General features: G+C 37.0%; 2 protein-coding genes across 3 annotated transcripts; one reads left to right on the forward strand and one right to left on the reverse strand.

The window, feature by feature from the left end:
- The first annotated feature begins 1,176 nt into the window (after nt 1-1,176).
- On the forward strand, nt 1,177-11,922 carry Tsp (Thrombospondin). The gene is made up of 10 exons (XM_069036773.1): nt 1,177-1,406; nt 7,165-7,335; nt 7,399-7,622; nt 7,678-7,870; nt 7,925-8,347; nt 9,430-9,530; nt 9,592-9,807; nt 9,884-10,581; nt 10,668-11,581; nt 11,636-11,922. Exons 1-10 carry the CDS (start codon nt 1,331-1,333, stop codon nt 11,743-11,745), a joined length of 3,126 nt encoding a protein of 1,041 aa, XP_068892874.1. The 5' UTR covers nt 1,177-1,330; the 3' UTR covers nt 11,746-11,922.
- Nucleotides 11,923-12,543: 621 nt separating this feature from the next.
- LOC138122565 (uncharacterized) lies at nt 12,544-14,224 on the reverse strand. Of its 2 annotated transcripts, XM_069036778.1 has the most exons (3): nt 13,705-14,224; nt 13,332-13,539; nt 12,544-13,217 (listed from the first exon to the last, which is right to left on the reverse strand). In XM_069036778.1, the coding sequence occupies exons 1-3, from the start codon at nt 14,142-14,144 to the stop codon at nt 12,777-12,779; spliced, it is 1,089 nt and encodes a 362-aa protein (XP_068892879.1). In that variant the 5' UTR covers nt 14,145-14,224; the 3' UTR covers nt 12,544-12,776. The 2 variants fall into 2 exon arrangements, with proteins under 2 accessions (XP_068892879.1, XP_068892878.1); XM_069036777.1 differs by having other exon boundaries at nt 13,332-14,224.
- Nucleotides 14,225-15,829: the final 1,605 nt, after the last annotated feature.

The following is a 15,829-nucleotide window of genomic DNA, read 5'->3' on the forward strand; positions in this document are numbered from 1 at the left end:
ATTTATTTTACCACTCAACGGCGACAAACATAAAAAATGAAATATTTTGGTAATTGCATAACAATCTTTCACGACAGTTGTTTACTATTTGTATTTTATAACCACAACAACTAGAAACGTTTTCGACGTTAGACCGTGTACTTGGATGAAATTGCTTGTTTAAATAATACAACAAATGTAATACAAATTAAATATTATTAAGGTTACCTCTAAAATATTACAGTTGAGTTCAGAATAAAAAAATTTCAACAGAACTCTTTGATAAACAAAAACATTAATTCTTATCAGTTTCTCGGTAAAAGTATGAAATATATATTTGCAGGATGTGGTTTTTGTAATTGCTTCATCTAAATAATTTTTGACGAGCTACTTCATAAATTGAACAAATGTTTTTTCGTTGAAATTATAATTTCCATTCAAACATTCAGGACGCCTTTTAATTGTTGGACGAAGTGTACAAGTGAAAGTGATGCACGATCATGTAAAAATGAACGACACATGTTTTAACAAAAGTCGTTGCGTTAGTTTATAAAACGTCTAAAATTCAGCATCACATCTACGGTGGATGACGAAACAGAGTATCTACTTTTTTGGTGTTAGGTCGATAAGATAGAAATGCATGTGTGGAACCTTGTGCGGAAAGTGCGTTCCGAACGACTCCAGTGACACAAATAATCCCGTCGCGACCAATTAATACATAAAACATGAAACCGAAGAAAAGGCAACATAACCGTATTATCTGAGCGCGACCTTTATGGCACCATCCGATCACTCATCATCTTGACATTTGCTCTGGCCGATCCATTTAATGAATCACCCCGTATAATTAGGCAAATTCGAACCGGAATGAGCAATAGAGCAGAGGAAGCCCCCAATTGATCAACAGAATACGCAACGAGCCGCCCACCGTGGCACTTTTTTTTTATCAATAAAACCGGAAAAAATATTCGGGCGCTCCTAAAACGGCCCAGATTGGGCAATCCTGTCATTCACTCCCACATGCCCCATACATTACTACCGCGATTGGAAAGCGTCTTCGACGGCCCTTCTATAAATGGACATTACGAGCGGCCACACGTTTGCCTCATCAGTGCAGCAAGGCCGGTGCATCCAAACGATGCGACAGATGTTTATGCAAATGGCGCTTTTCTCCCCTTAACCCCGAAATTAGTCGGAACACACCTAACCGCAGAGTTTGTTCCTTCGCCTAACAAATAAGGAGCATGCGAGATGACGAAATCCTACACGAGCAAGCCAAGTAAGTCCGCCAAGAGAGGACTTGTCCAGTCGCGAGGCCGTCGCTCGACAGTGAAGTGATCGTCGAGAAGAGATGAAAGGGCTGGTGGCGGCCATTTGGGTCGCGTGCTGCGTCGCGACGCTCGCCGACGCCGTCGCTTTGGACAAGAGTAAGACTTAGATGTAAGCACCGGAAGCGGTATTTTAGGCGACGGAGTTTAATTTGGCGTGGGCAGAGCTGGATTAAGCAATTCGCTTCGATTAGGCTCTAAATGGAAATTTGGTCGAGGGCGACCTTTACACGACGGGTTTTTCATGGTTTCACCCTCGGAGAGTCGAATTAAGCACTGAAATGTACACAGTCTGTTAAGAATTAAAAGCAGAACATTTTTAATAGACACTAATAAAAATTAGTCTTGTATTTAGTTTCAAATACCTATTCCATCTTACAATTTTAAATTTTGAAGCTTTGCCCATTGTAATTTTACGTATCTCTACTATCATTCAGGCTAAAATATTTTTTGAATAAAATTTCAGAGTTTACTTTTTCACAAGACAGGGTTTACAAAAATTATTTTTTTGTGAATTAGACAACAAGAAATGTATACTGTATACAAGAGTAGACTGATTTTTTCTTTAGAAATGATTTAGAAAATGATATTGCCAAATTATTTTTAAAATGTGCATACACATGTGTAAACAGAGAGTTTTATTAGTTTAATAGAAAATTTAATTAAAAACATGCTAGTTTTTCCACTTCGGCTTCATTAATTTAATTTTTTTTAATATAAAATAATTATCTAGTGACTTTTAATTTAATGGAATTGGGTTGGTATTGACCATGCAATGTCATTTCATTGAAAATTAAATTTCAAATTGTCTCCCAAATGTTATCTACCCCGTTAATAGTTTATCGTTATTTTGATCCAAAACATGGATTCAAGTTCAAATGACATCACATTTAACACTGAAATTTACTATTAATACCAACCCCACATTCACTAATCACTAGAAACGATGCTATAAAATTGACCTTTGTGAAACTGTTGTCCGTTTCACAAAATGCTTTTTCTATTTTGCACCTATAACACAGTCAGTACGACACTCAAACAGGTTTCGAAACGGAGGTCTTTTCGATAAGCGTTTCAGGAACATTTACTTAAATTTTTAATGTTGGCAGTGACTCTCAGTGGGTTGTTGCTACGTGGTCACTGCACTTCACGACACTTTAAATTCAAAACTTACAATTGTTCGTCTAGTTACCAGCATTACCAACCCTTCTATTTGCCAAATATAATTTTCCTAGCATTATGTTTTGAACTTTTTTTAAATTTTAGGGACAAAATAGAAAAAATATTGTATTATACTCGTTTTATAAGCCATTTTGTCGCACTTGTTTTCTTTATTTTTAAAAACGCGTGCGACAAAATGGTGTCTTATAAAATTCGTATAATAAATTACTCCTGTATAGTAATTTGTTCTCGCAATTGACGCGTTCCTTGTAACACGAGGTACTACACATTATTCTTAAGAATTTTAGCCTAAATCTTCTTAGTAAAATGTTTGTATTAACGAAGATAATTGATTGTATATTTTTATTGTTTTCTAAAATTTTAAGTCCGGTCCTGTCCATTTCTCCGCTGTACTAGATTAATAACTAACCTGGCCCAGAATGGTGTCTTTCCGGAAATCGCTTTGCAATACTCTCTGGACGCTGCAAATGCATTCTGATAACGTGATAACATTGCCCATGCATTTGCAACATATCTGTGAGCTCATTATTTTCCTAATAATAAAGCCATTTCGACTAATTAGATGACAACTCTGACAGTAGTTTTGATTAACGTCCATGCTCATTTGATTTTTTTTTTGTCAATTACAATTTCTAACAAATCAGCGCAAATTTGAGCAGGACCGATTTCAAAAAAATTAACTTGTTGTATCTTCATTGCCGTGCACATTTTACTAAGGTGATTTTGGCTAAAATTCTTTAGAACAACGCATACTATCACATGTTAAAAGGAACGCCTCAACTTCGAAAACACCCTGTATTGTGACACCGAAGTAGAAAAAAATATTAATCTAAAAGCAGCATGGGTTTCATAGTAAAAAATATTCGTTGCAAATAACAGGTGTTCAATTGAAAAGTTCATCAAATTGGCTTTGATCTTTGTCGCTATCTTTGTCTAACCAACTTAATTTACGATGTTGTTTGTCTTTTAAAAAATAAAGTTAAAGCCAACTAGATAAACTTTTCAATTGAACACCTGTTATTTTGTCCGAGTTATGTTGTTGAGAATATAATTTTTGCCTAAAATCATATGCAAATATCCCTTTTCAATCGTGTACTAATAAGTGAGAATAAATTATTCTCACTTATCAATAATGCATAGTGACGAAAATGAACATGGTTACCAAATAGGTAACATTCATTATTCGGATTGCAAAAATTATATTCTCTTGCTAAATACATATAAGTGGTGGTTCGTTTATCGATAATTTTTTATAAATGTAGGTATCACTCATTCTGATACCAATCTTTGAATTTTTTTTCTATTTTCGTCGTTGGTATTCGAATTGATGATAAACTAGGCAAAAATGAATAGGGAATTCTATAATTTTTCTTGGAAAGCAAAATAATTGCCCCAATCCTCCCACGTATTCTTAAACACTAGATAAATTTGAAATGTTACAGGTACTTGAAACATTACATTTAATGAGCATATACATATATTTCTAACACATTTCATTACAAATTTTAAACTGTAGATATAAAAAATTCAAAAATGGAAAAATTCCCTATTCATTTTTGCTTAGTTTATTTATAAAAAATTATTATCGATAATAAACTCATCACTCCTTGATGTTAACTAAAGTAACGAAGCATTTTAACCTACAGTTAACTTTAACTGACGTTGGTGAAACAGGCCCTAAACTAACTTTCTAAAGTCACATAATTATGCATTTTGTTTATATATTTTTAACAACCTTGTAGTAGACATAGATATTGATTATTCAATATATTCTCATGATATGATAATGTGTGGTAAGGTTAACTGCATATTGCTTTAAAAAAATTTAATACAATTTTTAACTGGTTTAATATGCATAAATATTCATCCAATTTGGATATACCTAGATGGGTTTAACAAAATTAATTTCTATTTGCTTTAAGTAACTCTGAGTGAGCATTTACTTCTGATGGTGTTTTCTTTGAATCATTAGGTATTTATAAATCAATTACACATTTTATCTTTGAAATTTAGAGATCATTAATATGTAATTCTGAAACCCCCATCCAGATGTAAATTTTTGAAGAAAGTTGTAATTTAACCAACAATTCCCTTGCTTCAGTTTTGGTTTTTGAGAAGATTTTTCACATTTATTGTATTAGCCAATACCACGAACTCTTCTTCTTCATGACACCTGTAGTAATTACAATGCGCTTCCAAAAGACATTGAATTCTTTTATTATAAAGGCGGTGATGCACATTCTATTGATTCCTAGGTACTAAATGCACTAAACTACACCTCTGATGTGTAGACAAGTATAATATGTAATTTTCATTAAAAAAATATATCATAACCTGCGACAGAGACTCAGCAGGTCTGACTGTCATTGCGGAAGTGTATCATAAAATAAATTCTCACTACTTTAACCTACTCATTAGTTTAGCCTACTACGTTATCCCACGTTTGATTTATTAAAGTGAAATAAGAAAAAAGGCAATAAACCTTTGTGTACTTAACTAATGTAACATTTAATATACCGGGTGTAGAATTGGTTTACGAGACATAGGATTTTACATGTAAAAATAAAGAGTTCCAATTATTGGCTCTCCTAATAATTTTATGCAAAAATAGTTAAAATGAAAGTTAGAGAGAATTAAAAATAGTGTCTAATTCCACTCTTTGTTTTTTTCTAACATCTTGTGGTACTGAAAGAAAAGCAAGAAAGGAGTTAACACAAAAATACTAAAAAGTAGCACAAATACTATGTATTTGTCGAATGGTTTCTCTATTATTTAATTGTCTTTTAATTTGCCCTTCAAATGAAGGACTACAGGATGAATGAAAAGGTATCTTCCATTAAATGCTCAAACTTCTCTACAATTCTTCCAATTGTTTCTGTGGCAGGAATTGATCGGTCTGGGAAACCTGAAGCAAATGTTGCTTGGAAGTTGCTTAAAAAAGATCCTCCATTATAACATTTAAAGAAAGAAATACAATTTCATGCTTAGTAGTACTTTTTACTGTTTTTGTGTCAACTTCTTTCTTGCCTTTCTTTCAGTACCAGAAGATGTTAGAAAAAAAGTAAGACCGAAATTAGACAGTAATTTTAATTCTCTCCAACTTTCATTTTAACTATTTTGCTGTAAAATTATTAGGGGAGCCAATAATTGAAACTCTTTATTTTTACATGTAAAATCCTATGTCTCGTAAACCAATTCTACACCCGGTATATTTAAATAAACAAATAAATTTCACTGCCCTTTGTTTAGTTAATGGCTTTAATGTCCTACTGTGTTATTGAACGATAATGACACAGTTTTCTGATACGTTATTAGAGAAATAATCCCCTAGGGCATTATCTTCAAATAACAGGCTCTAGGGCGTTATAAGGTCTTCGTTGCTTAGTTACGACCAAATTTTGACTGATACAATCCAAAAACACACGAAACCAGTCGGACATTAAGTTTTGAAGGCACCACGGGTGTTATAATGATACGCCCTCGGTCGGCGTAGGTACTCCCTTCGGGCCGGAGGCCCTCGGGTTTCACTCTGCCGACCTCGCGCGTTATCAACCTTATAACACCCTTGATACCTTAATAACTATTAATTTCAAAAATAACCAATTTTTCTACTCATTAATAAAGTGTTTTTCATTAGATAACAGGATTCATTACCCACGGTCCGTCGAATAATAATTTCAAAACTCACTGCAAATATTATAGCAACTAGTTTATGAAGTCCAATCGCAAATTTTAATGCAATGGGGTCAAGTATACAAAGTAATTACATAAATATTTTAAAACGTCAGTTTCAGTTTGTCAATTTCTCTTCATAGTCATAGAAAAAGTATAGTATGTATTCTATTCGCTGATAATGGCTATTACTCGCTCGGATGAATTACGCCACTCGTCTGCGGCTCGTGACACAAAATCATCCTCACGAGTAATAGCCATTATTAAATACTCATTCAATAATATACTATTATTTTTAAAGAGAAATCTATTTTTTTTTTCACGTATAAATCTACGTATACATATATTGAATTCTCAGTCAGGGACTTTTTTTGAATGACAAAAATTCTTAACGTTTTTTTTTCATTAAACTTAACGATGAAGAGTGAAGAAAATCATTTCCTCTATTAGCTTTCTAATAACCGTAAACATCTTACTGAAGTGACAAATATGACTAACAAAAGGTGATTACCACTCTGTTAATCGCTAATATATAAAAAAAATCTTTCAAAAAACGGTCGTTACTAATTTATTCATTCGCCATATACCTAATGGAAATTTCTCAATAAAACACTTTTCTTGACGTACCAGTGAACGTATCTAAGAATAATACAGTTTAAATTTGGAGTCTGATTAGTAAGAAAGGCAGTTAAATTTGTCTTGAATGACTAAATTAAAATTGTAGTGTCAAATTTCATTATAAACATTTCTTAGTAAAATGGTTAAATACTTACTATTTTTACATTTGTTCGTAATAGCTAAAGTATCACATCGTTCGAATTTAATTTAGTAAGGAAAATACATAATAATTTCAAGTTTCGAGTAACTTTATCTTGAAAGATCAATCAGAAGTCAATCGATTCAAGATTCTTTTAACCAACACGGAACTGCTCGGCTTTCGATCCCGTTGTCACAATCAATCCATATTTGCCTCAGAGCGTCTATAAAAAACGCTTCATTCCAGCGGCAACAAAACAACTCGAAGAAGTGATCAAGAAAAACGATTTCATCGTTTCTCTCAACCATATCAAGCCGAAAAAGAGGATCATCCACGCTGAGGAGGCCCTTTTTTCCGTCAATTTTCCCGGAACCGAACAAAAATTTACATTAAAATTAGACAGGAAAATTAAAAGAGGCAAGTAGTTTTATTTGAATTTTTACATAAAAATTCGTCATTTACGACTTTCGTTTAAATCAGTCATCGTCGAAACTGTCGAAGATGGGCGCCATCGTAGTCAACACTTTACCGTGGACACTCTTCACGAGAATAGCATCATCCGCTCTCTAATTTTGGCGGTAAATCAGAGCCAACCTGGAGCCCACGCCACGCTCTATCTCAACTGCGTCTCGTACGGAATGGTTGCCACCCCCAAGTCGCTCAGAGACATGTACGCGTCCATGGAAAACCCCAAATTGGAAGTGGTAATCGTTTCCCGTCCCTCAATTTTATTATTTACGATAACGAAACAATTTCAAGCTGAGCGACAAGAAATATCCACTAGCCGTTGACGGCCAGAAGGACCTGCGAATGATACTGAGCAAAAACGAGTGTCCTCTCTTGCCGGAAGATGACTACGACGACTCTTTCAACTTCTTACGCGACGATCCTATTGTGGGGGCTCGCAAGGACCACCGAGCCGACATCCCCATCTTGGACAGCATCGACAGCAGTACGTATACATCGGCGATTTTCATGTTGTCGTCATTCTGTTTTTCTCGTCCAGATCGCCTCTTCGACGCCATTAACCGTCTCATCATAGCCGTCAACCGTCTCGACGAAGAGGTGGGCCAGCACACCGAGGTCATAACTCACTTGCGACGTCTCATCGAGGAGTGCGAGCTGTGCAAACGGCGTCCTCCCGAAATTCAGTTCCCCACATGTGCCACTCGCAATCCCTGCGCCCCCGGAGTGCGCTGTGAGGACTCGGACACGGGCCCCAGATGTGGAATGTGTCCCGCCGGATTTATCGGTAATGGATACGAATGCAGGCGGGGGCGCACGTGCAGGGACAGGCCCTGTTTCACCGGAGTACAGTGTAGGGACACTGAACAAGGATACAGATGCGGGAAGTGCCCCCCAGGATACGAAGGCGACGGCGAAAATTGCCAAAGGCGCAACCCCTGCGACTATAACCCCTGCGGTCCAGGTATGTTGCCATATGATAATTAATTTGCTTGTGTGACTATCCAAAGCAACTACCTTGTCTCGCTTCGGTTATCGTTAAAAGTGGAACTAATCCTACTTTTTGACATTTAACGGTCGCCATTTTTAGAAGAATCGAATCTCCGGAGAATTCTACTTTTACACCAATAAAAATAAACAATTCAGAAATTAACGACATAACTTACATTTCCACCTTACGAATAGAGTCTGTTGTATTCTTTTTTTACTTTTCCTGACCTAATTTTTAAATGAAAGCTACATTAATATACGAAAATTTGTTATTCTTTGTTTGGGCAAATTGTTATACGTTGACGTATCGACAGTTTGTTAATAACTCTTTCAAAATTTTGCAGTAAACAAATGTTTCATTGGTTTGCTTTCTTTAACATTTACGCTATTGGAATAAATCGGCGATGTCTGTTTTCAACGTTTTCCACTTTCAACAATAACTTCCAACAGGGCTGCCAACTATGTGTTATAACCCGTAACAAAACTACTTTAAGACGTAGATTAATGTCAAAAATGAAAGAAATCGCTACAATGGGACGTAGTGTACGACATTATGCTGATGATTGCCTCAGTTTTTTTCTGTATTACAGGGTACTGTAGATGTTATTAACTGCGTTTGATGTGTGTGAAATACAATTAATTTTTGTAATAATCTTGTATGTTTTAAAATATAACTGGTTGAAACTAAAATTTTGTTTTATTTGTTTTTTCTTTTTGTTTGGTACAGGGTGTGTGCCCGTTTGGAGGCACCAAACACCAGTTCAGTCCAGTCCCAGAATCGTGAGACCTTACGCCAGATATCCATTTTATTAAAAACACAGTTTCGCAGGAACACACTGAAGCACAACATTAACCCCTAAAATACCCATGTAAAAGCAATAGTAACGGTAACTCGCACACAACGCACCAGTAGCTTGATGTTTTAGAAAAAAAGACTTTTATTATTCCTAATTTAGTATTAATGTTATTATTGGAATACAACATATCTATTTTATTTTTTTAAATAAATTGCTTGAATGAATGATCTTACTTAATTTGTCGACACTCCAATTATAGGAGTGACATGTTATCCCACCGAAGCAAATCCCTTTTACCGTTGCGAGGGTTGTCCAGCTGGATCCACCGGAAATGGGACCAGTTGTCACGATCTGGATGAGGTAAACAGTGTTTGTGCAATCAGGCCACACCTTACTCTGCAACAACCACTTTCTCTTCCAGTGCGATCTGGCTCAGCCTTGCGACGACAACGTGGAATGCCAGAATCTCTCTCCTGGATACCGATGCGGACCATGTCCAGCTGGATTCACTGGAAGTCGGGGAAGCCAAGGAATAGGCCTTGAAGAAGCTGCGAGGAATAAACAGAAATGTGTGGACATCGACGAGTGTCGTGAAGCTGCCCCCTGTAGACAGAACGCGTATTGCGTCAACACCGTGGTAAGTGATTTAAGTCCACTTTGGTCTGTTATATAAGTAGTTTTTTGTATTCTGTCACAATTTTTGTATCTTCTAGGGCTCTTTTCATTGCGTGGAGTGCACTCGAGGCTACTACGACGCCCAAACTGGCACGTGTCGAGGGGAAGGTTACTGTCCCAACGGTGTCCAGTGTGACAAGAACGCTAGATGTGTCCAGTATGAGAGAGAACAGTACGCTTGCGAGTGCAAAGTCGGTTGGGCCGGAGATGGACGTTACTGCGGTCCGGACCACGATCTGGACGGTTGGTCAGATATTCTTCTGCCCTGTCAGGATCTCAGGTGCAAAAAAGACAACTGCGTTGGCGTCCCGAATTCGGGACAGGAAGACAGCGACAACAACGGAGTAGGAGACGCTTGCGACAACGACGCCGACAAAGACAGAGTGCCCAACGACGAGGACAACTGTCCCTACACTCCTAACACGGATCAAAGAGATAGCGACAGTGACAAAGTGGGCGATGTTTGTGACAATTGTCCTTACGTTTTCAACCCGGATCAACGGGACACGGATCGGGATCGTAAGGGAGACGCTTGCGACGAGGATATCGACAATGACGGTAGGAGGAACGAAAGAGATAACTGTCCGAGGATCCCGAATAGCGACCAAAGGGATCGTGACGAGGATGGGATCGGAGATGTTTGTGACAATTGCCCAACGAATTACAATCCGGAACAGGCGGACAGGGACAAAGACAATATCGGAGATGTTTGCGATGTCGGGCCTGACCGGGACAAGTAAGTAATTATAATAATAAGAAATAGAGATAAAAAATTACGAAATTCACACAAGCTATGTTCATTAAAGTATTATTTTATTTCAGAGACGGCATTAATGACCACATCGATAATTGTCCCTCCGTGCCCAACGGAAACCAGCTGGACACAGACGACGACGGTATCGGCGACGCTTGTGACGACGATAAAGACAATGACGGCGTGAAAGACCACCTTGACAATTGCTACCTCGTCTACAACCCCGACCAACTCGACACCAACGGCGATGGTCGGGGCGACGCTTGTCAGTGTGACACCGACAACGACACCAGATGCGACAATGTCGACAATTGTCCCAACAATTCCCTTATCTTCCAGACCGACTTCAGTAAGTACCAGACGGTGGTATTGGACCCTGAAGGTGGTTCCCAGGTCGATCCGGTGTGGGAGATCTTCAATCAAGGCGCCGAAATAACTCAGACTCAAAACAGCGACCCCGGATTGGCAGTGGGCAGCGATAAATTCGACGGCGTCGACTTCGAAGGCACTTTCTACGTCGGCACTAACGTGGACGACGACTACGTCGGCTTCATCTTTGGCTACCAAAGTAACAAGCAGTTCTACGTGGTGATGTGGAAGAAGAACGCGCAGACTTATTGGCAGTCGACTCCGTTCAGAGCTGTGGCAGAAGCAGGAATCCAGATCAAATTGGTGAATTCAGAAACGGGACCTGGGCAAATCTTGAGGAACTCGCTGTGGCATACTGGAGACACCCCAAATCAGGTCAAGCTTTTGTGGAAGGATCCGCGCAACCAAGGCTGGAAGGAGAAGACGTCGTATCGATGGTACTTGATCCACAGGCCCAAAATAGGTTTGATTCGGTTGCAGATTTACGAGAAGGACGTCAAGGTTGCCGATTCGGGCAACATCTTCGACAAGACACTCCACGGGGGGAGGTTGGGAGTATTCTGTTTTTCACAAGAAATGATAGTGTGGTCCGATCTGGCATACAGGTGTAACGGTAAGTGGAGATTTGGTGGGAGGAAGAGTTTTTGTGATTGAAAGCATGTTTCAGAGCGGTTGCCTCCCAACATGTGGAATGAATTGCCGAGGAGGTTGAAGAGTGCAATTTCCAAAGATATCGACAGAGCACACCGAGTTTATTCTGGAAATCCTTTCCAATAGTATCAGTGGTTGTCCACTTGCCATAATGAGATGTGTTCTTTTAGGTTAAGGCTTCACACACTAATTGTTGTGGATTATTTTTTCCTTTGTATAAGTACTTACCATGTTTTCATATTTAAATAACTATAATTGTGTTATCATTTGTGTTTTGAATTACCAATAAAGATATTAACACGAGTGCCGTCTGTATAAGGTGTTCTGAGATAACAAGATACTTACGAATAATGGATTTGTATGTTACACCACAGTCAATACAACGTGTTTCACGTAAGAGTACGAACCTGACGAAGTCTAGATGTAACACAAAGTACATTTAACGATGGGAACTAGATTCATTAAAAATTATAAAAAGTAGGTTTGGACACCCCTAACTAACATAATCGCTGGGGAGCTTTTTCGAAAATGTCAGAAAAAGGGGAAATCTAAAAAAGTTCAGGGCTGTCCAAACTACTTTGTATCAAAATAGGATTTATTACACATAGTTGCTCATAAAAATTGAATATTGGGTTGCATTTTGAGTTCGTCATCGTCAGGCTCGTCCTCTTATGTGAAACACATTGTATAATATAACATAGTAGATACAGTGTGATCTGATAATAAATGTTTGGTTGAATGAACGTAGTTAGCAAATTGATTTTTTTTTTATTAAAAAAATAAAATCAACAAGATGGGAGTTAGATTTGAAAGAAATAATAAATAAAAAAAATTAACAACAAAACTTATTTGTTTTTTTTTAACCGCTGGAGAATTTCATCATGAAAAGGTCGAGATCTTTTGTCACTAAAGAAACATCTAAAAAATAATGTAAGTTATATATTTATCGAACAAAGAGCGGATAAAAGGAAAATTTTGCTTCGCATAAGCAGACAACATTTCCTAAAGCCATCTAGTATTATTACAAAACCTTGATATGACACATCTCTATTCCGACAAGTTAGTGGAAATACCAAGTGGGTACATTTTGTACCGCAGTTTATACAACATCCAGTACTCTAAGCCACATTCTTTTAAGTATCAGCAAATCCTCACGTTCATATCAATTCGTTGTCTACGCAATATTTTACGACATCTTTGATTCTCCTAATAAATTCTTCATTTGGTGGTTGAACAAAACTCTCGATGAATTCCTCTGTTGTCAAATGTTCATTGTTGGCATTAGGTTTACGATTTGAGGTTGCAGTCAATATTTTAAGAGTTATAAAAGTAAGAGCCAGTCCAACTTTCGCGTACTTTTTCCAGTGATCTTCTAGACGTTCGAAAGGAAAGAAATCATTGATGTCGCACTGATATTTCTGTAAATACAGTTCCAGATCTTGGTAATATCTTTTCAAAAACAGTGGCAAGTTTTGTAAATCGTCGAAAGAGCAATTTGTGAAAAAGAAGACAGAGAGGTCCAAAATTGGTGACCCAAATCTAACTAGTTGCCAGTTGATAAGTTTTGCTCTTGAGACTGTGCTGTGTTCATCGGCTTTCTGTAAACAAAATACGTGATAATTAATAATAAATTGAGAAAAAAATAAAAAGTATACTTAAATATCATTCTTGTTAGTGAAGTGTATTGTTAGTTGCATACCTTCGGTACACACCTCATAACTAAATAGAAAATTATCACTTGGATCGCCATGAACTAAAACATCTGTTTCCGATGATTCATTTAAACTATTTTCCAAGATAAACTCAACTTCTTCACCAAATTTTTTCAGTCTCTTTGTGACATTCCCGTCGCTGAAGAACTTCAATCCTTGATCCACATTACTTTGGATAATTTTAATGGTCTGTTTGTTTTCAAAGGTGCTGAAATAGCCGCCTCTAAGTTCATCTCTAAACTCTCCAAGCTTCTCTGATTTCATTTTGTTAAAAGCAAAACAAAGAGCATGCAACCTACTGAATCCTTTTAACACCGTTAAAATGTGTTGCTGAGTAAGTTCCCCAACCCATTTTTCATATTTTGGCACCCACCCTGCGTTCTGCAAAATTATCGCTTCGTTTTCTTCATTCAGGGTGGCGGCAATGAGAGTCGGCACACCCTGAAATCTGTCCTCGAGCTTCAGATGAATTTCGTCTTGAAATTCCTGCAAGTCTGTGACGACAGTGTTGTAAAAGAAAACTTCTCTAGAGAAGAGTGCATTGATGGGAATGAATTGTCTCAGTTTGATGTTTCTGGGGGCACTTTTGACAGTAATATCGACTATATCCACCAGACACCCCTTTCTGCATACTACAGACAAGGGAGTGAGATCACTGAATGTTAAACTTTTGTCCGTCAACTTATCGTTCTTCAAGGTCACTCTTATCGTCCTGTAGCCCGTTCGTACTGGTATCGTTTTAATTATACCAGTGACGAAGTCGTTGACAATGAAATCGGGACACATTTTTCTGCAGCTTTTATGAATACTCATCGCTGATGTTCGACTGCCGTAAAAATGGTTTTTAACGCGCAGTTTTATTTAGGTCGGTTATTTTCGTTATGTAATGACATTGAAATGCGTAAGGTTTGAATTTGGCGCTTAAATTTGGATATACCTATCGTGTTGCTTAAAGGAACAAAATAGTAGACTTTGATAGCGTTTGATAGCGATCTTTATTTTGATCGTCTATTACAGCAACACCATTGTTTCAAAGAGTGGTCAAAGAGATATTGTAAAATAAAATTAGGTATTACATAGTTTGTGTTTTATAATCCAGAGTCACAAATTTAGGTTTTTCGAATTCTATTCGCACTTTTTTTTTCAGATAATTTTCTATTTTAACAATTCAAACAAGCATCGTTTGTTATCTTGTAGGAAACACTGTTATTTGACAGAATTGCGAGACACAAGGTTGAGTTGTTGACAGTTTTTCTCGTAAAATTCTTAGGCAGCAAGCTTTCGTTCAAAGCGGAAAATTTTAGGTTCTTGTGCAATTACAGTCGAATAAAAATTGCTTTTTAGTAAATCTACATGTGGAATAATTATAATGATACCTATTTAAAAATAAGATATGATAATTAAAAAATCTTATTTTGTTATTGAGGAAAAGGGAACTGAGTAATAAGAAGTACAGGGTTATTCTAAATGATTGTAGTCGAAGTAGGCCATGCCCATGTTATTACGTTTTTGCCGCTTTCATGTGAACTGTCAGTTGTGTCGCTGTCACTGTCATTTTTTAGGTGAAAAGTGCGGTGATGAGGATTTTATTTATTTTTGTTAAATTAACGATTGAATCCAGAAATATTGAGTTGTTCTACAATCAATTTTAAAAATATTGAGTTGTTTTGCACCCAATTTAACACATCATTTTGATGATTTTTTTATGTGGAGCGGCAACCATAAATTTTACATTCAGTTTTCACGCCTACTTCGACTACAATCATTTAGAATAACCCTGTATAAGTAGATATATAGCTATACTAGATATAAGTGTATTATACTTAGCATTTTCCATTTACAAGCAACCAAGTTTTCTAACCTAAGTTGTTCAAGGAAAAAATCTGACATACGTTGACATACGTACGGCCAGAGTACGGCGGTACACATAACCTCACCTCCGAACTCCGCCGGCTGAGTTAATTCAAGCAAGCAGAACAGCTTACTTGGCAGGGGTGAGGGACGAAGTAAGATACTAACCAATACTAAGATACTGAGATGGTAAAAGGAACGTGCCATTAAGTTAGTATCTTAAGTTAAACTCAGAATTAACTTAGTATTCTGCCAAAAGGAAAGCAGCAATTGTCTTAGGATATACGTGTTCGTGTAAAATGGATTTTATTGCACAAAATTTCATAGAAAAGTATTTCAGTAAATGTAATAATCTACACCGTTGAAATTTATTTTTCTAATCGGTAAAAATATTGATCTTTATAAATTGTTAAGTAAATATCTCAAAAAATTTATTTAAAACCTTTTTTTACACAGACATATTAAAAAGGATGTCCCGTTTCATAATGCGTCTTCGAAAATCTAGGATTTTTTTAAATTCTAAAATTGGGATTGGCTGGGAGTGGCAAGCTGTAAAGCTAAGTTACATCTCCGTATACGGGTGTCTAAAAAATGACGAAACAGCGCTATACCAGACGATTCAGGGACACCCCCAGAGTACTAGAAAA

Source organism: Tenebrio molitor, chromosome 2 (assembly GCF_963966145.1).
Source record: "Tenebrio molitor chromosome 2, icTenMoli1.1, whole genome shotgun sequence".
NCBI lineage: Eukaryota > Metazoa > Arthropoda > Insecta > Coleoptera > Tenebrionidae > Tenebrio > Tenebrio molitor.